This window comes from Bufo bufo, chromosome 1, assembly GCF_905171765.1.
Source record: "Bufo bufo chromosome 1, aBufBuf1.1, whole genome shotgun sequence".
NCBI classification, from domain to species: domain Eukaryota; kingdom Metazoa; phylum Chordata; class Amphibia; order Anura; family Bufonidae; genus Bufo; species Bufo bufo.
Window position 1 is genome coordinate 258,113,317 of NC_053389.1, and position 23,320 is coordinate 258,136,636.

Consider the following 23,320-nt stretch of genomic DNA (forward strand, 5'->3'; position numbering starts at 1 on the left):
CAGCATGATACTGTACATATAGCCTATGATGTCAGCACTTTCGAGTGAACTCGAATTTCATTCTCATGAACATAAGTGATTTTTATATGGTATCCCTGACCAACCTTGAAGAGGACTTGGCAACTCTGCTGATAAGTCCATTTCAGTAAAGACTTTATAAAATAATATTTTCTTAGAGATCTGTGTTGTGCCATTCCTCTGGTACTCCTTCTATAAATTTATGAATATATTCACAACTGGGTGGGTTCACAAGAGGAGGTGGTCCGTACAAGCTCTGACACTACCAAATCAGTTCCAGGCTGTGTAGGAACATGCCCTTTTAAAGGGCAATTGTCAATTCACACTCGTTGACAAAAAGTATAATGCACCCAGATAGATATGTCCAATTGATTAAAAACTCTGAATGCAGTTTTGTCTCAGGCAGATATGTAGAGGATTGCAGGCATGATCTGATTAGCCACCAGAGTAAAAGTGCTTCCCCACTGCACTATAAAAAGGCTCTCAGAAGCTACCTTTGGGTAGTGTACCTTTTGGTGAAAGATCATTGACTTCTAGACATGACTGACACACTCAGACATTTTGCCCATTTGACAAAGTTTGAGTGGAGGCACATCATTGGACTGAGAGAAGCAGGATGGTTATTTCAACTAATTGCCTGCCATCTAGGCTGTTCCGACCTAGCTGTTAGGAGCAGTGGTTATGTGAGGGCACGCACACATGATGAACAGGTTCTGGACAGCCGAGACAGACCACCAATAGAGAAGATTGTTTAATCCACAGATGAGCATGAGGAGTTTCGCTGTCCACCATCCAGGCACAAACTAAATGAAATGAAACCTTCACTACACACCCCATGTCTCTGCCCAGGTCATTCCCAGGCCCCTACCTTGACCCCTTCAGGACCCTGAGATTTTCAATTTTTGAGTTTTCGTTTTCCACTCACCGTCTTCCCATAGTCCTAACTTTTTTCCATTCACATAATCTTATGAGGGCTTATTTTTTGCGGGACAAGTTGTACTTTCTAATGGCACCATTTACGGTTGCATAAGCGGAAAAAATGTATTCCAAATTGGGTAGAATTGGGAAAAAACGCAATTCTGATAAAAGAATTTGATTTATTTTGTGAGAGCCCTGAAACGGATCTTACAAGCGGACCCAGAAACGCCAGTGTGAAAGTAGCCTTATTCTGGCGCCAAATACGCCATTATTGATAAATGTCCCCCATAGTACAGATTTATAAGAAAATAAGTTGCAGACTTGTTATTTCATGGAAATGACATGACAAGTCCTCTTTAGAGAAGACCCTTCATCTCCCCTAACTTGCCATGAAATAAGGAGAGTCTTTTTTAGGGTGCTGTACTGTGCAATTCCACAATTATTGCTCCTGTAAATTACTGTATAATTTGATAACTGGTGTTATCATATCCTTTACCTAATGGCCATGTCCCTACATAGTCTTGGATTGTCAGCAATGATTAGACAGTGACAGTGTCTATGGACATGCCATAAAATAGTAACCTGAAGTTTTCAGTTTATTAATACACTTCCAGGAGGAACAGCAGAGGAAAGCTCTCCTGTGTAGTGCAGTAAAGAGTGCCTGTCATGTCTGTTTTTAGTTAATACCTGAATTTCTCATGTTTTAATAAATACTTGCATAATTCTGGGACATCTTTTCTTAGAACTGTGCATTGCACAAATCCTCCTGGAAATGTATGAATAAATATACAACTGGATGTTATCATTCGCCTTGAAAATGGAGCATATCCCTATGCACTGTAAGGCCTCTTACACATGAACGTTTGCTTTTTCTGTTTAAGTTCCGTATACGGTACCATTCATTTCAATAGGTTAGCAAAAAAAAAAAACTGAATGTACTCCGTATGCATTCCGTTTCCGTCTTTCCGATTTTTTTCCGTTCAAAGATAGAACATGTCCTATTAATGTCCGCATAACGGACAAGGATAGTAATGTTCTGTCAGGGGACAGCTGTTCCGCAAAAAACGTAATGCACACGGACGTCATTTATATTTTTTGTGGATCCATTTTTTCCAAACCGCAAAATACAGAAAAAGCCATATGGTTGTGTGCAATAGGCCTAAGGCTACATGCACACGAACGTTGTTTGTTTCCGTGTCCGTTCATTTTTTATTTTTTTTTGCGGATAGGATGCGGACCCATTAATTTCAATGGGTCCGCAAAATAAAATGCAGACAGCACACCATGTGCTACACGCATCAGTATGTCCGTTCCGTAGCCCCGCAAAAAAATAAAATAGAACACGTCCTATTCATGTCCGTTTTAGGCATCGGTGCAATGGATCCGAAAACAAAAAACAAAAAAACAAAAACACAGATGGCATACGGATGTCATCTGGGTTTTTTTTGCGGCTCCGCAATCTGCGGACCGCAAAACACATACAGTCGTGTGCATGCAGCCTAAGGCCTCTTGCACACGACCGTATGGCTTTTTTAGTATTTCGCGGTCCGCAAAAAACAGATCCGTAAAAAAAATACGGATGACGACCGTGTGCATTCCGTTTTTTGCGGAACAGCTGCCCTCTGACAGAACAGTACTATCCTTGTCCGTTACGCGGACAATAATAGGACATGTTCTATCTTTAAACGAAAAATAAATAAAAATCGGAAATACGGAAACGAAAGGCATACGGAGTACCGTCCGTTGTTTTTGCGGACCCATTGAAATGAATGGTTCCGTATACGGAAGGCAAAAAACGGAACCGTAAACAAAAAAAAAAAAAAGAGAAAGGCTTAATACTGTTGACCAAGTGTAAGGCTCCATTCGCACATCCGTGTGTGTTTTGCAGATCCACAAAACACGGACACCAGCAATGTGCGTTCCGCATTTTGCGGACCGCACATCGCCGGCACTTAATAGAAAATGCCTAATCTTGTCCGCAATTGCGGACAAGAATAGGACAGGTTCTATTTCTCTCGGGATCGGAATTGAGGACCCGGAAGTGCGGGTCCGCATTTCCGGATCCGGGCAGCACATCGTGCGGCCCCATTGAAATGAATGGGTCCGCAATTCCGTTCCGCAAAATGCGTTACAGAATTGTGGACGTGTAAATGGAGCCTTAATGGGTCACCCTGTGGATTGACAAACCTTATTGTCAACGAGAAGGGCAACATCAAATTGCTGGTAAATTTACACATTACCAGGAGGAATAACAGAGAAACCACACGGCACACAATTCCAAGAAGAAGATGCTGCAGATTCTTTTATTTTCTAGTGAATACAAAAATTCACTAAAAGATCTTGAACCCATGAAATGACAATGTAAAATGACATGACTTGAGTCTACTATAAGGAATAGTTAAAAGAACAAAAAAAAGAAAAGGAAAACCTTGTGACGGAATTCCAAAAGTTTAATAAACATTCAAAAAAAAAAGGCAAAAAAAAAAGAGCTCTCTCAGTGCCTTTGCATGGCGTTTCCACCCTCAATCCTAGATTTTTCTGCTTTGGTCTGCAATCTCAATGCCAAAAAAGTAACTGGATTAGAAAAAAAATATATATATAAGAAAATAAATACAGCGGGTCCTCATATTGTCTTTCCTGGCATGGCACAAAGACAAAATGCCATTGTTGTAGACCAGAGCAACTGGATTTGGGTTTGCTTTAGCCATAGGTTTTCCTAAACCATAATTACACAGGCAGCTGCCAGCAAGGCAGAAGTATTTCGGAGCTACCTCACAGAGGATTTTCACAGAAATAAAAGAAGAACAGAACCATATCAGAGCACAAATTTGTATCTTCTATATAGTCGTACATGTCTGGTATGTAAACAGTCATTCTTGATGACTACCGTCAATCCATGCTGACCACTGGCAAGATACAGCCAAACCAGAAGCAGGTAATGCCTGAGCCAGTCCCAGATTCTCTGTAAACAGTATGCAGACCAAGGGGATGACGTATACATACATAAGAGGTTATAGGATAAAAAAGAAATGTCTGCTGTTATCCAGAAACAGTTCCAGTCCTGCTCACAGGCTGAACTGGCCTTTTAAGCACCACAGCATCGGTCTCAGGAGTTGGCGATCAGATATTCATGATCTACAGTGGATATAAAAAGTCTACACACTTTTTCCACCTTTAATGTGACCTATAAACTGTACAACTCAATTGAAAAACAAACAAACAAATCTTTTAGGTAGAGGGAAGAAAAAAAATATTACAAACCGGATTCCAAAAAAGTTGGGACACTATACAAATCGTGAATAAAAACTGAATGCAATGATGTGGAGGTGCTAACTTCTAATATTTTATTCAGAATAGAACATAAATCACGGAACAAAAGTTTAAAACTACCATTTTCAGGGAAAAATATGTTGAATCAGAATTTCATGGTGTCAACAAATCCCCAAAAAGTTGGGACAAGGCCATTTTCACCACTGTGTGGCATCTCCCCTTCTTCTTACAACACTCAACAGACGTCTGGGGACCGAGGAGACCAGTTTCTCAAGTTTAGAAATAGGAATGCTCTCCCATTCTTGTCTAATACAGGCCTCTAACTGTTCAATCGTCTTGGGCCTTCTTTGTTGCACCTTCCTCTTTATGATGCGCCAAATGTTCTCTAAAGGTGAAAGATCTGGACTGCAGACTGGCCATTTCAGTACCCGGATCCTTCTCCTACGCAGCCATGATGTTGTGATTGATGCAGAATGTGGTCTGGCATTATCTTGTTGAAAAATGCAGGGTCTTCCCTGAAAGAGATGACGTCTGGATGGGAGCATATGTTGTTCTAGAACCTGAATATATTTTTCTGCATTGATGGTGCCTTTCCAGACATGCAAGCTGCCCATGCCACACGCACTCATGCAACCCCATACCATCAGAGATGCAGGCTTCTGAACTGAGCGTTGATAACAACTTGGGTTGTCCTTGTCCTCTTTGGTCCGGATGACATGGCGTCCCAGATTTCCAAAAAGAACTTCGAATCGTGACTCGTCTGACCACAGAACAGTCTTCCATTTTGCCACACTTCATTTTAAATGATCCCTGGCCCAGTGAAAACGCCTGAGCTTGTGGATCTTGCTTGTCAGTTTTTATTCACAATTTGTTTAGTGTCCCAACTTTTTTGGAATCCGGTTTGTAAAATAAAATAATATGGTTGCATAAGTGTGCGCACCCTTAAACTAATACTTTGTTGAAGCGCCTTTTGATTTTATTACAGCAGTCAGTCTTTTTGGGTATGAGTCTATCAGCATGGCCCATTTTGACTTGGCAAGATTTGCCCACTCTTTGCAAAAACGCTCCAAATCTGTCAGACTGCGAGGGCATCTCCTGTGCACAGCCCTCTTCAGATAACCCCACAGATTTCCAATCAGATTCAGGTCTGGACTCTGGCTGGGCCATTCCATAACTTTAATCTTCTTCTGGTGAAGCCATTCCTTGGTTGATTTGGATGTATGCTTTGGGTCGTTGTCATGCCGAAAGATGAAGTTCCTCTTCATGTTCAGCTTTCTAGCAGAAGCCTGAAGGTTTTGTGCCAATAGACTGGTATTTGTAACTGTTCATAATTCCCTCTAGCTTAAAGGGAACCTGTCATGTGGATATTTGATTATAATCTAACTAATTATATACAATCATTAACTACTAAAAAGTGCCTTAGATGTATTCACTTACTGGTGTGACAGATGGTTACCTCAAAATATACACACAAAGATGCCGCATGCTAATGAGCTGATTTGAGTCCAGCGTGATGTCATTGAGTCCAGCGTTTATTTAATTAACAGCTATAGCCACTCCCCTGCCCACCTGCTGCTGATTCATATGGAAAATAACTGTCACTCAGCAGCAGGTAGGCGGGGAGAGTCAGGAGCTCATGAATATTCATGACTGATTATTATCAGCTGGAGCTTTTCAATACAAGATGTTGGCAGATTGACTGGGTCAATTAAAGAAAGTGACCCAGCATTTTGCTAAGAGAATCAGTCACTTATTTATGTTGCCTTTAGTTAGGACACCATAAAACTGGTGACAGGTTCCCTTTAACTAAGGCCTCAGTTCCAGCTGATGAAAAACAGCCTCAAAGCATGATGTTGCCACCACCATGCTTCACTGTGGGTATGTACTTTTGGTGATGTGCAGTGTTGTTTTTGCACCTAACATATCCTTTGGAATTAGGGGCAAAAAGTTCAACCTTGGTTTCATCAGACCATAACACCTTTTCCCACATGCTTTTGGGAGACTTCAGATGCGTTTTTGCAAAATGTAGCCTGGCTTGGATGTTTTTCTTCGTAAGAAAAGGCTTTCATCTTGCCACTCTACCCCATAGCTCAGACATATTAAGAATACGGGAGATTGTTTTCACATGTACCACACAGCCAGTACTTGCCAGATATTCCTGCAACTCCTTTAATGTTGCTGTAGGCCTCTTGGTAGCCTCCCAGACCAGTTTTCTTCTCGTCTTTTCATCAATATTGGAGGGACGTCCAGTTCTTGGTAATGTCACTGTTGTGCCATATTTTCTCCACTTGATGATGGCTGTCTTCACTGTGTTCCATGGTATATCTAATGCCTTGAAAATTCTTTTGTACCCTTCTCCCGACTGATAACTTTTAACAAGGAGATCCCTCTGATGCTTTGGAAGCTCTCTGTGGACCATGGCTTTTGCTGTGGGATGCGACTAAGAAAATTTCAGGAAAGACCAACTAGAGCAGCTGAACTTTATTTGGGGCTAATCAGAGGCACTTTAACCACCTCAGCCCCCAGTGCTTAAACACCCTGAAAGACCAGGCCACTTTTTACACTTCTGACCTACACTACTTTCACCGTTTATTGCTCGGTCATGCAACTTACCACCCAAATGAATTTTACCTCCTTTTCTTCTCACTAATAGAGCTTTCATTTGGTGGTATTTCATTGCTGCTGACATTTTTACTTTTTTTGTTATTAATCGAAATTTAACGATTTTTTTGCAAAAAAATGACATTTTTTACTTTCAGTTGTAAAATTTTGCAAAAAAAACGACATCCATATATAAATTTTGCTCTAAATTTATTGTTCTACATGTCTTTGATAAAAAAAAAATGTTTGGGTAAAAAAAAAATGGTTTGGGTAAAAGTTATAGCGTTTACAAACTATGGTACAAAAATGTGAATTTCCGCTTTTTGAAGCAGCTCTGACTTTCTGAGCACCTGTCATGTTTCCTGAGGTTCTATAATGGCCAGACAGTACAAACACCCCACAAATGACCCCATTTCGGAAAGTACACACCCTAAGGTATTCGCTGATGGGCATAGTGAGTTCATAGAACTTTTTATTTTTTGTCACAAGTTAGTGGAAAATGATGATTTTTTATTTTTTTTTTCTTACAAAGTCTCATATTCCACTAACTTGTGACAAAAAATAAAAACTTCTATGAACTCACTATGCCCATCACAAAATACCTTGGGGTCTCTTCTTTCCAAAATGGGGTACCCTTGTGGGGTAGTTATACTGCCCTGGCATTCTAGGGGCCCAAATGTGTGGTAAGGAGTTTGAAATCAAATTCTGTAAAAAATGACCTGTGAAATCCGAAAGGTGCTCTTTGGAATATGGGCCCCTTTGCCCACCTAGGCTGCAAAAAAGTGTCACACATCTGGTATCTCCGTACTCAGGAGAAGGTGGGGAATGTGTTTTGGGGTGTCTTTTTACATATACCCATGCTGGGTGAGATAAATATCTTGGTCAAATGCCAACTTTGTATAAAAAAATGGGAAAAGTTGTCTTTTGCCAAGATATTTCTCTCACCCAGCATGGGTATATGTAAAATGACACCCCAAAACACATTCCCCACCTTCTCCTGAGTACGGCAATACCAGATGTGTGACACTTTTTTGCAGCCTAGGTGGGCAAAGGGGCCCATATTCCAAAGAGCACCTTTCGGATTTCACAGGTCATTTTTTACAGAATTTGATTTCAAACTCCTTAACACACATTTGGGCCCCTAGAATGCCAGGGCAGTATAACTACCCCACAAGTGACCCCATTTTGGAAAGAAGACACCCCAAGGTATTCCGTGAGGGGCATGGCAAGTTCCTAGAATTTTTTATTTTTTGTCACAAGTTAGTGGGAAATGATGATTTTTTTTTTTTTTTTTTTCATACAAAGTCTCATATTCCACTAACTTGTGACAAAAAATAAAAACTTCCATGAACTCACTATGCCCATCAGCGAATACCTTGGGGTCTCTTCTTTCCAAAATGGGGTCACTTGTGGGGTAGTTATACTGCCCTTGCATTCTAGGGGCCCAAATGTGTGGTAAGGAGTTTGAAATCAAATTCTGTAAAAAATGACCTGTGAAATCCAAAAGGTGCTCTTTGGAATATGGGCCCCTTTGCCCACCTAGGCTGCAAAAAAGTGTCACACATCTGGTATTGCCGTACTCAGGAGAAGGTGGGGAATGTGTTTTGGGGTGTCATTTTACATATACCCATGCTGGGTGAGATAAATATCTTGGTCAAATGCCGACTTTATATAATAAAATGGGAAAAGTTGTCTTTTGCCAAGATATTTCTCTCACGCAGCAGGGGTATATGTAAAATGACACCCCAAAACACATTCCCCACCTTCTCCTGAGTACGGAGATACCAGATGTGTGACACTTTTTTGCAGCCTAGGTGGGCAAAGGGGCCCATATTCCAAAGAGCACCTTTCGGATTTCACAGGTCATTTTTTACAGAATTTGATTTCAAACTCCTTACCACACATTTGGGCCCCTAGAATGCCAGGGCAGTATAACTACCCCACAAGTGACCCCATTTTGGAAAGAAGAGACCCCAAGGTATTCGCTGATGGGCATAGTGAGTTCATGGAAGTTTTTATTTTTTGTCACAAGTTAGTGGAATATGAGACTTTGTATGAAAAAAAAAAAAAAAAAAAAATCATAATTTTCCATTAACTTGTGACAAAAAATAAAAAATTCTAGGAACTCGCCATGCCCCTCACGGAATACCTTGGGGTGTCTTCTTTCCAAAATGGGGTCACTTGTGGGGTAGTTATACTGCCCTGGCATTTTCCAGGGGCCCTAATGTGTGGTAAGTAGGTAAATGACCTGTGAAATCCTAAAGGTGCTCTTTGGAATATGGGCCCCTTTGCCCACCTAGGCTGCAAAAAAGTGTCACACATGTGGTATCGCCGTATTCAGGAGAAGTTGGGGAATGTGTTTTGGGGTGTCATTTTACATATACCCATGCTTAGTGAGAGAAATATCTTGGCAAAAGACAACTTTTCCCATTTTTTTATACAAAGTTGGCATTTGACCAAGATATTTCTCTCACCCAGCATGGGTATATGTAAAATGACACCCCAAAACACATTCCCCAACTTCTCCTGAATACGGAGATACCAGATGTGTGACACTTTTTTGCAGCCTAGATGCGCAAAGGTGCCCAAATTCCTTTTAGGAGGGCATTTTTAGACATTTGGATACCAGACTTCTTCTCACGCTTTGGGGCCCCTAGAATGCCAGGGCAGTATAAATACCCCACATGTGACCCCATTTTGGAAAGAAGACACCCCAAGGTATTCAATGAGGGGCATGGCGAGTTCATAGAATTTTTTTTTTTTTGGCACAAGTTAGCGGAAATTGATATTTTTAATTTTTTTCTCACAAAGTCTCCCGTTCTGCTAACTTAGGACAAAAATTTCAATCTTTCATGGACTCAATATGCCCCTCACGGAATACCTGGGGGTGTCTTCTTTCCGAAATGGGGTCACATGTGGGGTATTTATACTGCCCTGGCATTCTAGGGGGCCCTAAAGCGTTAGAAGAAGTCGGAATATAAATGTCTAAAAAATTTTACGCATTTGGTTTCCGTGAGGGGTATGGTGAGTTTCATGTGAGATTTTATTTTTGACACAAGTTAGTGGAATATGAGACTTTGTAAGAAAAAAAAAAAAAAATTCCGCTAACTTGGGCCAAAAAATGTACTGTATGAGCCTTACAGAGGGTGATCAATGACAGGGGGGGTGATCAATGACAGGGGGGGTGATCAATGACAGGGGGGTTGATCAGGGAGTCTATATGTGGTGATCACCACAGTCATTGATCATGCCCCTGTAAGGCTTCATTCAGACGTCCGGATGCGTTTTGCGGATCGGATCCATCTATCAGTGCATCCGTAAAAATCATGCGGACATCTGAATGGAGCTTTACAGGGGGTTGATCAATGACAGGGGTGTAATCAATGACAGGGGGGTGATCAGGGAGTCTATATGGGGTGATAACCACAGTCATTGATCACGCCCCTGTAAGGCTTCATTCAGACGTGCGGATGCGTTTTGCGGATCCGATCCATCTATCAGTGCATCCGTAAAAATCATGCGGACATCTGAATGGAGCTTTACAGGGGGTTGATCAATGACAGGGGTGTAATCAATGACAGGGGGGTGATCAGGGAGTCTATATGGGGTGATCACCACAGTCATTGATCATGCCCCTGTAAGGCTTCATTCAGACGTCCGGATGCGTTTTGCGGATCGGATCCATCTATCAGTGCATCCGTAAAAATCATGCGGACATTTGAATGGAGCTTTACAGGGGGTTGATCAATGACAGGGGTGTAATCAATGACAGGGGGGTGATCAGGGAGTCTATATGGGGTGATAACCACAGTCATTGATCACGCCCCTGTAAGGCTTCATTCAGACGTCGGATGCGTTTTGCGGATCGGATCATCTATCAGTGCATCCGTAAAAATCATGCGGACATCTGAATGGAGCTTTACAGGGGGTTGATCAATGACAGGGTGTAATCAATGACAGGGGGGTGATCAGGGAGTCTATATGGGGTGATAACCACAGTCATTGATCACGCCCCCTGTAAGGCTTCATTCAGACGTGCGGATGCGTTTTGCGGATCCGATCCATCTATCAGTGCATCCGTAAAAATCATGCGGACATCTGAATGGAGCTTTACAGGGGGGTAATCAATGACAGGGGGGTGATCACCACAGTCATTGATCATGCCCCTGTAAGGCTTCATTCAGACGTCCGTATGCGTTTTGCAGATCGGATCCATCTATCAGTGCATCCGTAAAAATCATGCGGACATCTGAATGGAGCTTTACAGGGGGGTGATCAATGACAGGGGGGTAATCAATGACAGGGGGGTAATCAGGGAGTCTATATTGGGTGATCACCACAGTCATTGATCACCCCCTGTAAGGCTCCATTCAGACGTCCGTATGATTTTTACGGATCCGATCAGGTCTATCAGTGATCCGTAAAAATCAAGCGGACATCTGAATGGAGCTTTACAGAGGGTGATCAATGACAGGGGTGTAATCAATGACAGGGGGGTGATCAGGGAGTCTATATGGGGTGATCACCACAGTCATTGATCACTCCCCTGTAAGGCTGCATTCAGACGTCCTATGATTTTTACGGATCCGATCAGTCTATCAGTGGATCCGTAAAAATCATGCGGACATCTGAATGGAGCTTTACAGGGGGGTGATCAATGACAGGGGGGTGATCAGGGAGTCTATATGGGGTGATCACCACAGTCATTGATCACTCCCCTGTAAGGCTGCATTCAGACGTCCGTATGATTTTTACGGATCCGATCAGTCTATCAGTGGATCCGTAAAAATCATGCGGACATCTGAATGGGCTTTACAGGGGGGTGATCAATGACAGGGGGGTAATCAATGACAGGGGGGTGATCAGGGAGTCTATATGGGGTGATCAGGGGTGATCAAGGGTGAATAAGGGGTTAATAGTGACAGGGGGGGGGGTGTAGTGTAGTGGTGCTTGGTGCAACATTATTACTGAGCTACCTGTGTCCTCTGGTGGTCGATCCAAACAAAGGGGACCACCAGAGGACCAGGTAGCAGGTATATTAGACGCTGTTATTAAAACAGCGTCTAATATACCTGTTAGGGGTTAAAAAAACACATCTCCAGCCTGCCAGCGAACGATCGCCGCTGGCAGGCTGGAGATCCACTCGCTTACCTTCCGATCCTGTGAACGCGCGCGCCTGTGTGCGCGCGTTCACAGGAAATCTCGCGTCTCGCGAGAGGACGCACCGGCGCGTCCACCCAGAACAACAGGACCACCGCAAAGACGCAATCCTGCGTACGGCGGTCCTGGGGTGGTTAAAGGATAACTGTCATATTTTTATTTATTTTTTTGCTAAAGTGTAGGGCAAGTGATAGGTAACAATTTTGCAATAGACTATATTTAGCCAAAACATTTATTTTTATTATCAAAGGGATCGCAGGTCAGTGAATGTAACGGAGCATTAGATTGCATAGAAAGGGGGAATATAAATGTAATTTTAACTCCTAAGACTCCTGTGCCCAGCCTTCTGTCTCCCAGGGAAGCACGAGGCAGAAGCACAGCGTCTGCACAGCCCATCTCCCCTTTTCTAATCAGAGACGGAAGGCCCTTAGCAACGCTCTTTTGAAGAGTGCTGCTAAGGGCCATTTCAGACGCAGTTTTCTAGCAAAAATAAACGTTTTGGCTAAATAAAGTCTATTGCAAAATTGTTACCTATCACTTACCCTACACTTTAGCAAAAAAATAAAAATAAATATGACAGTTATCCTTTAAATGATGGCAGGTGTATGCTGACTCCTATTTAACATGATTTTGAATGTGATTGCTTAATTCTGAACACAGCTACATCCCCAGATATAAGAGGGTGTGCACACTGAGGCTCCATTCACACATCCGCAATTCCGTTCCGCATTTTGCAGAACGGAATTGTGGACCCATTCATTTCTATGGGGCCACACGATGTGCGGCTCCGATCCGGAAATGCGGACCCGCACTTCCGGGTCCGCATTTCCGTTCCTGAAAAAAATAGAACATGCCCTATTCTTGTCCGCAATTGCGGACAAGAATAAGCATATTCTATTAGTGCCGGCAATGTGCGGTCCGCAAAATGCGGAATGCACATTGCCGGTGTCAGTGTTTTGTTGATCCGCAAAACACACACGGATGTGTGAATGGACCCTTATGCAACCACATTATTTTAGTTTTTTTTTTTTTTCTTCCCTCTACCTAAAAGATTTCAGTTTGTTTTCAATTGAGTGGTACAGTTTATAGGTCACATTAAAGGTGGAAAAAGTTCTGAAATGATTTATCTTTGTCTAATTTTTTTACATCACAGAAACCTGACATTTTAACAGGGGTGTGTAGACTTTTTATATCTGCTGTATACTGAGGATATGTCATCAATATTTAACTTATAGAAAATCTGTTTCAATTATATGGTGGTTTTAAATTTGCAATTGTATATATAAAGAAAAATTATTTTAAAAAAATTACGAAGCTTTTACTTTGGCCACTGAATCTCACAACAGGCTGACACTGCCTATTCTGTAGAGCAGGAATCAGCAATCTTCGGCACTCCAGTTGTTGTGAAGTTGTGAGAGCAGAGCAAGTATGAATGCTGGGAGTTGTAGTTTCACAACAACTGGAGTGCCAGAGGTTGCCTACCCTGCTGTAGAGAGTACTTCTCTGCAGTCATTTCAATATCATCACAGGCAGCATTACTATGTCAGATAACACCTCCATATACAGTAGATAACATAGGATCCCCCATTCACAGTAGGTGATGGCCAAAGGTAATCCAACCCATACCATATTCTCTGCACAAGTCACAGAGCATGCCCCCATAGTAGTCAATGAGTCACCTCCATTCTACCATTTCCTATGGTCCATGTGGCCGTGAATCATGCTTCTGAATGTTTAAGAGAAGCTCAGGCAAGATGTCTGCTTACATAATCATGTACAGAAAAGAAATGTAAAAAATGTACCATAAGAAAACAATCACTTAGTAAAAAGCAAAGCGATACCCTCCTTTTAACCCCTTCACGCTCCATGATGTACTACTGGTACATCATGATGTACTACCGGTACATCATGGAGATGGTGTATTATACAGCTGGCAACCTGCTCTTAGTGGCGGAAGCAGTAATAACTCTGATCCAGGCAATTTCATTTATTTCCCTCAAATGCTGCGATTTATAATGTCCACAGCATCTGAGAGGTTAGACAGAGGGAGGGATCTCCCTCTGTCCTCCGATCAGAACCCTGCAAACGTGATCGTCGGATGTCAAGTAGTTGTCAAGGCAGCTGGGATCCTTCTGAAGATACCCACGCCTGCCATGTCTCAGCTGCTATTACATCACAATGACCTGCAGAATAAAGTTAACATGTCATTTATACAGTGCAGTGAACACTATGAAAACGAAACCCTAAAAATGGCAGAATTGCATTGTTTTATTCACACTGTAGCCCTCAAAATTTTAAACGGTAAATACAGTAGGGGTACAGACAAATGGTGGTAATAAAAATAAAACTCACCTCAGAAAAATAAAAAAAAAGTTATGGCTTTTGAAATCAGAGATGAAAAAAAAAAATCACTGGAGGTTTAAAGGGCATCTGTTATCAGACTTGTACCTATAAAACTGGCTGAGCGGTTGCATGAGCGCTTGTCAGCTGAAGGCATCTGTGTTGGCCACATCGTCTTCCCCGTAGCGGTGGCATATTGTACTTCAGAGTATTTGTCATTACACTTGTGTCCAAGACTACGGGGAGTGGAACGAAGAGGAAGGAGCGCTTGCATGGAGCACTGCCTCCTCTTCAAAACTTGAACCCGAACTTGACTTTGTTTCCAACTAGTACCGAGTTCGGGTTCAAGTTTTAAAAATCAATTACTGAAGTTATTCAACAAATTCACGCGCGACTTCGCAAAAACTGACTTCTGCTCATCGGAGCCCATACATTCTAATACTGTACAGAGACTACTCTCCGTACAGTATTATTTCGAAGTTTTGAACAAAGTAACTTCGGATGAAGCACCCTAAGCTCTCTTTGCTCAACACTAATCCGGAGTACAGGTCATCAATACAAACAGACTGCACAACTCCTTTAAGGGTTTAATGTAGGATGGAGTGAGCGCAGTGCCTGTTACAAAACCTGAAGGTCCTATATCCTGCTTCATGTTCCTTTTTGAAACTATCTTCCTCTTCAAACCTTATACCCAAGAAGAAGGCACAGTACAGCATTAGGCCTATTTCACATGACCGTATGGCTTTTTCAGTGTTTTGCGGTCCGTTTTAAACTGATCCGTTGTTCCGTTTTTTGTTTCCGTTGCGTTTCCGTTTCGTTTTTCCGTATGGCATATACAGTATACAGTAATTTCATAGAAAAAATTGGGCTGGGCATAACATTTTCAAATAGATGGTTCCGCAAAAAACGGAACGGATACGGAAGACATACGGATGCATTTCCGTATGTGTTCCGTTTTTTTTGCGGACCCATTGACTTGAATGGAGCCACGGAACGTGATTTGCGGGCAATAATAGGAAAAACGGAAATACGGAAACTGAATGCATACGGAGTACATTCCAGTTTTTTTCCGGAACCATTGAAATCAATGGTTCCGTATACGGAATGCAAAAAACGGCCCGTAAACGGGGGGGGAAACGGTCGTGTGAAAGAGGCCTTAGTCTGAGATTTACAGCTTGGACAATGTTAGAAACAGCTCGACATGCAAGCTGACCCTCCTACAGGCTGAGAAAAGCAGCTGCAACTTTTACTATGAACAGCTCTTTAGAAAGTCTTTGAAAAGTGTGGAAAGGGTGAATACTTTATATACTACTGGTGTACTATGTCCAGAATTCACCTTTACAACGGATACCAAGATCAATGATATCGTAAACACTGCGTTAACGTAAAAAAAAAATCACATTGGAAAGCATCCTACTGCTGATGTGTGATATTAGATGACGTTTTAAAAGGATACATGGATTGTTGTCATCAATGCTGCAGTTATCCAGGATGATGGGAATCCCATCTAGCTGCCAGATCTGAAAGAACAGAGGTAGAACAGAGTTGAAGTTAAAGGATTTCACATGTTATCAGTGTTCATCGGTGATTGTCAAGCAGTAAGCACCATTCCTAGTTTCCGAAATAGCTTCTATAAAAGGAGCAGATTAGCCAGCCGTACAGGACTCAGGATAGTGCTAAGTGTCTGATCAATGTTAATGATTTTATGAGAATAGAGCAGTGATGTGCATATGTCACAGCCCCACCATACACTTCTATGGGTCAACCAGAAACAGAGCTGAGTGATGTAGTCGGCAGCCACATAGAAGTGAATGTAGTGGTGTTGACACGTGAACCAAAGCAACATTCTCATAGGGGGACTCTTGGACCTCAAGATCAGAAAATAACCCTCTAATTTCGATAGAAAATAAGTGTTATTAGTAAAGAAAATCTCTTAACAGCATAAAGCAAGATCTTAAAGAATAAACCACTATGCAACTACACCACATGCTTCACACACAAAGACACAAGGAAGGACATATTTAGCCGTAAAAATGCCTACTTTTTGTCCATTACAGTATGCACATGCCAATCCCCAACTATCAGTCTGGATCTCTGAAGAGTGGGAGGGCTGCGAGTTAGGGCTCATGCACACGATCAAATTTATTTTGCCGTCAGCAAAAAACGCATCCGCAAGAAATACGGATGACGTCCGTGTGCATTCCGTATTTTGCGGAACGGAACAGCTGAGGCCTAATAGAACAGTCCAATCCTTGTCTGTAATGTGGACAATAGGACATGTTCTATCCCCTTGCGGAATGGACATACGGAAACGGAATGCACACAAAGTAATTTCATTTTTTTTGTGGACCCATTGAAATTAGTGGTTCCGCAAAAAAAAAAAAAAAAAACGGAATGGACATGGAAACAAAATACATTCATGTGCATAAGCCCTAACACTGATGTGATGCTCGCTCTCTCTCTCTCAACTCCTTGAAACCCTCTGCGCAACATGTTATCATAAAAAGAAACTAGAGCTTCTGCGCATGCGCAGGAGAGCATGGTCGATCCCAACAGGGCGAGGCGTACTAAGCAAGCATAACCACCATACAGAACTGCTCTGGGTGGACATTACCCAAGGCAACTGTTTTTACAAACAGACATGAAGCACAGGTGGTCAAATAACTTTATAATGGTACATTTTCAAAAATTCATTTAAATGAACATTACGATTATTTTTAGGAGATCCTTTGAAAACCCCTTTTATGCTCCCTCGCGTGGTGGCTGCACAGTCACCTGGATTTCACTTACTGAGCTATTAACATCACCACATCAGTCTTCACGATTTACATTAAACTATACTAGTAATACAACCCTTTGTCTTTTCATTTGTCTAGAAAATAGCTTAAAAATCATATGTTAATTACCTCGATAAGGAGCCCAAGGGGCTGTCCCTCCGGGCGTTGGAGCCCAGCCGCACCCATTATCTTGGAGCCCAGCACTGCCCCACTGCTAATTTATTTACTGCTTATCGCCGACGTAATGTGTTTGTTGTGCCCGAAATCTCACGCATGCGCCGTGGATACTGATGTCAGTGACCGCATGGTGTTCTGGCATCGGCATCACAGAACGAAGCGCGCATGTGCTAGCTTTGCTCGACCCGGAAATGCGTGAGATTTCTGGGGCGCAACAAACACATTACGTCGGCGATGAGCAGTGAATAAATTAGCTGTGGGATGCGGCTGGGATCCAACGGCCGGAGGGACAGACCCTTTGGCTCCTTATTGAGGTATATTAATAAAAGCGATTTTATAGACAAATTACAAGACACAGGGCAGTAATACTAGTATATTTTAATATAAATTGTGGAGACTGATGTGGTGATGTTATTAGCTCAGTAAGTGAAATCCAGGTGACAGTGTCCCTTTAACCACTTCCCATCTGGGCCATTTGCCCCCTTCCTGACCAGGCCTAATTTTGCTAATCTGACATATCTCACTTTATGTGGTAATAACTTTGGAACGCCTTTACTTATCCAAGTCATTCAGAGACAGTTTTCTAGTGACACATTGTACTTCATGATAGTCATAAATTTGAGTCAATATATTTCACCTTTATTTATGAAAAAATCCCAAATTTACCAAAAATTTTAAAAATGTTTGCAATATTCTAAATTTCAATTTCTCTACTTTTAAAACAAAGTGATACCTCATAAAATATTTATTATTTAACATTCCCCATATGTCTACTTTATGTTGGCATCATTTTGGAAATGTCATTTTATTTTTTTAGGACGTTAGAAGGCTTAGAAGTTTAGAAGCAATTCTTAAAATTTTTACGAAAATTGCCAAAACCCACTTTTTAAGGACCAGTTCAGGTCAGAAGTCACTTTGTGGGGCCTACATAGTGGATACCCCCATAAATGACCCCATTGTAGAAACGACATCCCTCAAGTTACTTAAAACAGATTTTACTAACTTTGTTAACCCTTTAGGCGTTCCAAAAGAATTAAAGGAAAATGGAGATCACATTTTTAAATTTCACCTTTTTGGCAGATTTTCCATTTTAATCCAATTTTTTCTTTAACATATCGATGGTTAACAGCCAAACAAAACTCAATATTTATTACCCAGACTCTGCGGTTTACAGAAACACCCCACATGTGGTCATAAACTGCTGTATGGGCACACGGCAGCGCAGAAGAAAAGGAACTCCACATGGTTTTTAGATGCCATGTCCCATTTGAAGCCCCCTGATGCACCCTTACAGTAGAAACTCCCAAGAAGTGACCCCATTTTGGAAACTAGGGGATAAGGTGGCAGTTTTATTGGTACTATTTTTGGGTACATGTGATTTTTTGATCATTTATTATAACACTTTATGGGGCAAGGTGACCAAAAAATTGGTTGTTTTAGCACAGTTTTTTTTTTTTTACAGCGTTCACCTGAGGGGTTCGGTCAAGTGACATTTTTATAGAGCAGATTATTATAGACGTGGCAATACCTAATATGTGTACTTTTTCTTATTTATTTACGTTTTACACAATAATAGCATCTTTGAAACAAAAAAATGATGTTTTAATGTGTCCATGTTCTGAGAGCTATAGTTTTTTTATTTTTTGAGAGATTTTCTTATGTGGGGGCTAATTTTTTGCGGGATGAGGTGACGGTTTTACTGGTACCATTTTGTGGGACATAAGCCTTTTTGATCACTTGATGTTGCACTTTTTGTGATGTAAGGTGACAAAAATGGCTTTTTTTGACAGTTTATTTTTATTTATTTTTTTAATGGTGTTTATCGGACTGAGTAGATCATGTGATATATTTATAGAGCCGACCGTCACGGACGCGGCAATACCAAATATGTCTATTTTATTTTATTTTTTCTATTTTTAACTTTTTTTTATTTATTTCTTACATGGGGAATTTTTTTTACATGTGAAACCTTTTTTATTTTATTTTACACTTTTCGTCCCCCATAAGGTCATACAAGACCTCTGGGGGACATTTACTTTACTTTTTTTTTTTTACTATTGATTTCTCCTGTAACTGGGGCTGACATAGTAGCCCCAGTTACAGGAGAAATGCACACCCAGAGAGGCTGTACAGCGCAATACAGCGCTGTACAGCCTCAGAGCAGGGCTGATCGAGGTGTCTGAAGGACCTCATACAGCTCCTGCACTCTCCGGTCCCGGCGATCACATGACCGCCGGGCCGGAAAAGGAAGCGCACAGCGCTTCCTGCTCTGCATACACAGCGCTCTGTGACCGCTGTGTATACAGCGATCTAGAAGGCAGGGACACCTGGGCACTGTCCCAGCCTTGTTTAAGGGTTGCCCTGCTGTCACTGACAGCAGGCAACCCGATCAGCAGCTGCACGATTAGCGTGCAGCTGCAGTTTCTGAATGGACGTTCAGGAACGTGCATTCAGAAATATAGAACCACCTCCCGGACGTTTTTAGTCTATGGGCGGACAGGAGGTGGTTAACTCTATGGCTATACAGGGAATTTGGAGCAGGGTGTGACAAAAAAATAGGGGGTCATCTATTAAGCTGAAATACGCCTATATTCCACAATCTGCGCCTTCTTCCCGCTCACGCCAGGTCTAAAAAAGTGGGCATGGTGCAGGCGGGGACGGGCAGAAAAAGGTCTAAATGTAAGAAAAAGGTCTAAATGTAAGACAGCTTCGGAAGCGGTCTTACATTTAGAAATGGCGGAGGATCTGCCGAAGTTATGTAGAAGCCTGCGCCTCTTCATAACTCCGGCGGATCCACCGCCAGGTATAGGGCTTATTAAGACCGGTGTCTAAAACGTAGTTCTAACTTCAATAAGGATAGAATAAATTATTAAGAAGCACAGAATTGTGAACCTACCATACTTAAAGAAATCCTAATAATGTTCAGGGATAATTATCCCCTTTAAGATGTCTGTGAAGGTTCTCATTTATTCAGGTCATGGTATATCTGTAAAGAATAAATCAAGGCAACTGGACTTACTGTAGATTTCTTGAAAACATTTCACTCGTTCTTCCAACGAGCTTTCTCAATTCTGAGTGACTGTACAGTCGTGGCCAAAAGTTTTGAGAATTACATAAATATTGGAAATTGGAAAAGTTGCTGCTTAAAGGGAGTCTGTCACCAGATTGTGACCTTATAGACCGCTTACATAGCGCTCTAGCAAAGTAGTCTATGATTCTAATGGTACCTTTGATGTTTTCTTGTGAAGTTCCCCCAAGGCAAAAACGGACTTTTATTCATATGTAAATTAGGGCTCGCAAGTGCCCAGGGCGGCGTTCACCTCGTTGGTGCCCAGGCTGTTCTGCCTCTTTTCGTCATATCCCCGCCCCAGCCTCTTCCTCTGCCCGCCCCGCTCTTCCTTTGCGTCCTCCTTCTCTGCAGCGAGATCCCGCGCCTGCGCTATCCATTGCTTGGCCGGGGCATGCGCACTACGATGCCCATTGTGGGTGTCTCTGGTCCGCCTCCTCGCCGTTGGCCGGCGCATGCGCAGTAGCTACTGAGATGCCGTGCCCACAATGGGCATCGCAGTGCGCATGCCCCGGCCAATGGATAGCGCAGGCGCGGGATCTTGCTGCAGGGAAGGAGGACGCAAAGGAAGAGCGGGGCGGGCAGAGGAAGAGGCTGGGTGTGAGCAGCAGGCAGGTGTGAGCGCATCTGCATGCACAGTGAGGCGAAGACTTTTGGAAGATGGACTGGTGTCAAGAAGGGCAGCAAAGAAGCCACTTCTCTCCAAAAAAAAAACATCAGGGACAGATTGATCTTCTGCAGAAAGTATGGTGAATGGACTGCTGAGGACTGGGGCAAAGTCATATTCTCCGATGAAGCCTCTTTCCGATTGTTTGGGGCATCTGGAAAAAGGCTTGTCCGGAGAAGAAAAGGTGAAAGCTACCATCAGTCCTGTGTCATGCCAACAGTAAAGCATCCTGAGGCCATTCATGTGTGGGGTTGCTTCTCATCCAACTTTGAAACGTATGAAGTGCATGTAATTATATTTCACTACATCACAGAAACAACTGAAACAAAGATCTAAAAGCAGTTTAGCAGCAAACTTTGTGAAAACTAATATTTTTGTCATTCTCAAAACTTTTGGCCACGACTGTACAAGAATTCTCTGGGAATAAATATGTAACTGAATCAACATCTGGTAATTATACCCAGCATGGGGTCAGAGGTCATTATACCCAGCATGGGGTCAAAAGGTGTTGATTCCATTATCCTAATTGGAGTCAGTAGGTGATAATGACCTCCCAGAAAAAGGTGTCAAGACAGCATTGTATGTGGCAGACAATAGATGTCTAACCCCCCCGCCTCTATTCAAGATTGGCTTCTGCATTTTTACGTAGATGGCCTCCTTCACACCTTGTTTTTTTCAATCGGCCTCCTTATCCAAAACACGTACTTGACTGTCTTCAAAGGTGTGACCTGTTTGGTTTAGATGTAAGTACACGGCTGAATCTTGACCAGAGGTTTTGGCTCTTCTATGCTGAGCCATACTACATCAGCGTATGGCGCAGCATAGAAGAGCCAAAACTTCTGTTCAAGATTCAGCTGTGTACATGATTTAAAGAGGACCTTTCATGGGTCCAGACATTATGAAATAAGTATCAGGATATGTAGGGCATAAAGCAGGGATCTAAGAGCGCTTACTACTTTTTCTGGGCACCGCTCCGTTCACCCGCTGTGCCCCTGTTGAATTCTCCCACCTGGTATGCTAATGAATAGCATCAGTACAGGGAGGAGGAGACTGCCCTGTTTCTCAATGGGAGTCACCTTCTCCCTGGCTGTAGCGTGGTCCAAGAAGGTGAGTTTTTTTTTTCTCCCTGTGACGCCCATTGAGAAAACAGGGCAGTCTCCTCCTTCCTGTACCAATGCTATTCATTAGCATACCAGGCAGGAGAATTCAATATCCGGATCCATGAAAGGTCCTCTTTAAGCTCTCCAGTAAACGAACCTGCATTAAGGGTGTGCCCTCCATCCTGAGGTGAATTAAAGGGATACATTATATCCAGCTGGTCAAGGGCATTTACTTCTTCAATGGCATTAAATAAACAGGCAGCAACAAAACTTAGCTCCTTGCACCCCTCCCCCCTGCCACAGCGACAGACTTCTGAGATTCTTCAATCACCTTAGGCACGCAAACGTTTACCTTTAGAAAGCTGGGAAGTGACTTCAAGTGTTGTCCAAATACCTGAATGAAAGATTGCCATCCTCCCAAAAATGTGAAGTGTGGAGAGAGAGCTTTGTATGAGTAACTCACCTCTACCCTACGCTCTGCTGCGAACAATCCTGGCCCTTATAGAAGCGCTTCAAGTGCTACACATAGTTTCAATTAGCTCGGGTTTGTGCACACCAATTATTAGACCATTTCACTTTCAAGACTGTTTGAAAATTGTGCAAAGGGAACACTCCCTACAATATAATCTAAATATTGGTTCACTCTAAGGTCATGAAGGAAAAGATAGATATAATTTATATCTCTATATATACCATATATATTTTAGTGGAAAAGTTTAATAAATGATCTCAGTAAGGCCTCATGCACACAACCGTTGTTTTGGTCCGCATCCAAGCCGCAGTAGTTGCGGCTTGGATGCGGACCCATTCACTTCAATCCGTGTGCTGTCCGCATCCGTTGCTCCGTTCCGTGGATCGCAAAAAAAAAAAAATATATAACCTGTCCTATTCTTGTCCGTTTTGCGGACAAGAATATGCAGTTATATCAATGGCTGTCTGTGCCGTTCCGCAAATTGCGGAACGCACACGGACGCCATCCGTGTTTTGCGGATCCTTAATTTGCGGACCGCAAAACACACAATGGTTGTGTGCATGAGGCCTAAGATACAGTTTTCATTTTCCAGTGCCTGTTAAAGCATTTGTCCCATCAGGACATTTATAGGCTATTGATTGATAGGATACACATGTAGGTGATAGGTGCAGGTTCCACCTCTGGAACCCACTCTTATCTTAAAGGGGTTCTGCAGTTTCATTTAACTGATGATCTATCCTCTGGATAGATCAT

General features: G+C 42.3%; 1 protein-coding gene across 3 annotated transcripts in view; it reads right to left on the bottom strand.

The window, feature by feature from the left end:
- Positions 1-23,320, bottom strand: part of ATXN10 (ataxin 10) — a 254,113-nt gene that overhangs the window by 40,543 nt on the left and 190,250 nt on the right. For all 3 annotated transcript variants that reach the window (XM_040439132.1, XM_040439131.1, XM_040439133.1), the window contains one exon: positions 15,764-15,827. In XM_040439132.1, the coding sequence (XP_040295066.1) occupies positions 15,764-15,827 (64 nt within the window). The remainder of the gene's footprint in view (positions 1-15,763; positions 15,828-23,320) is intronic.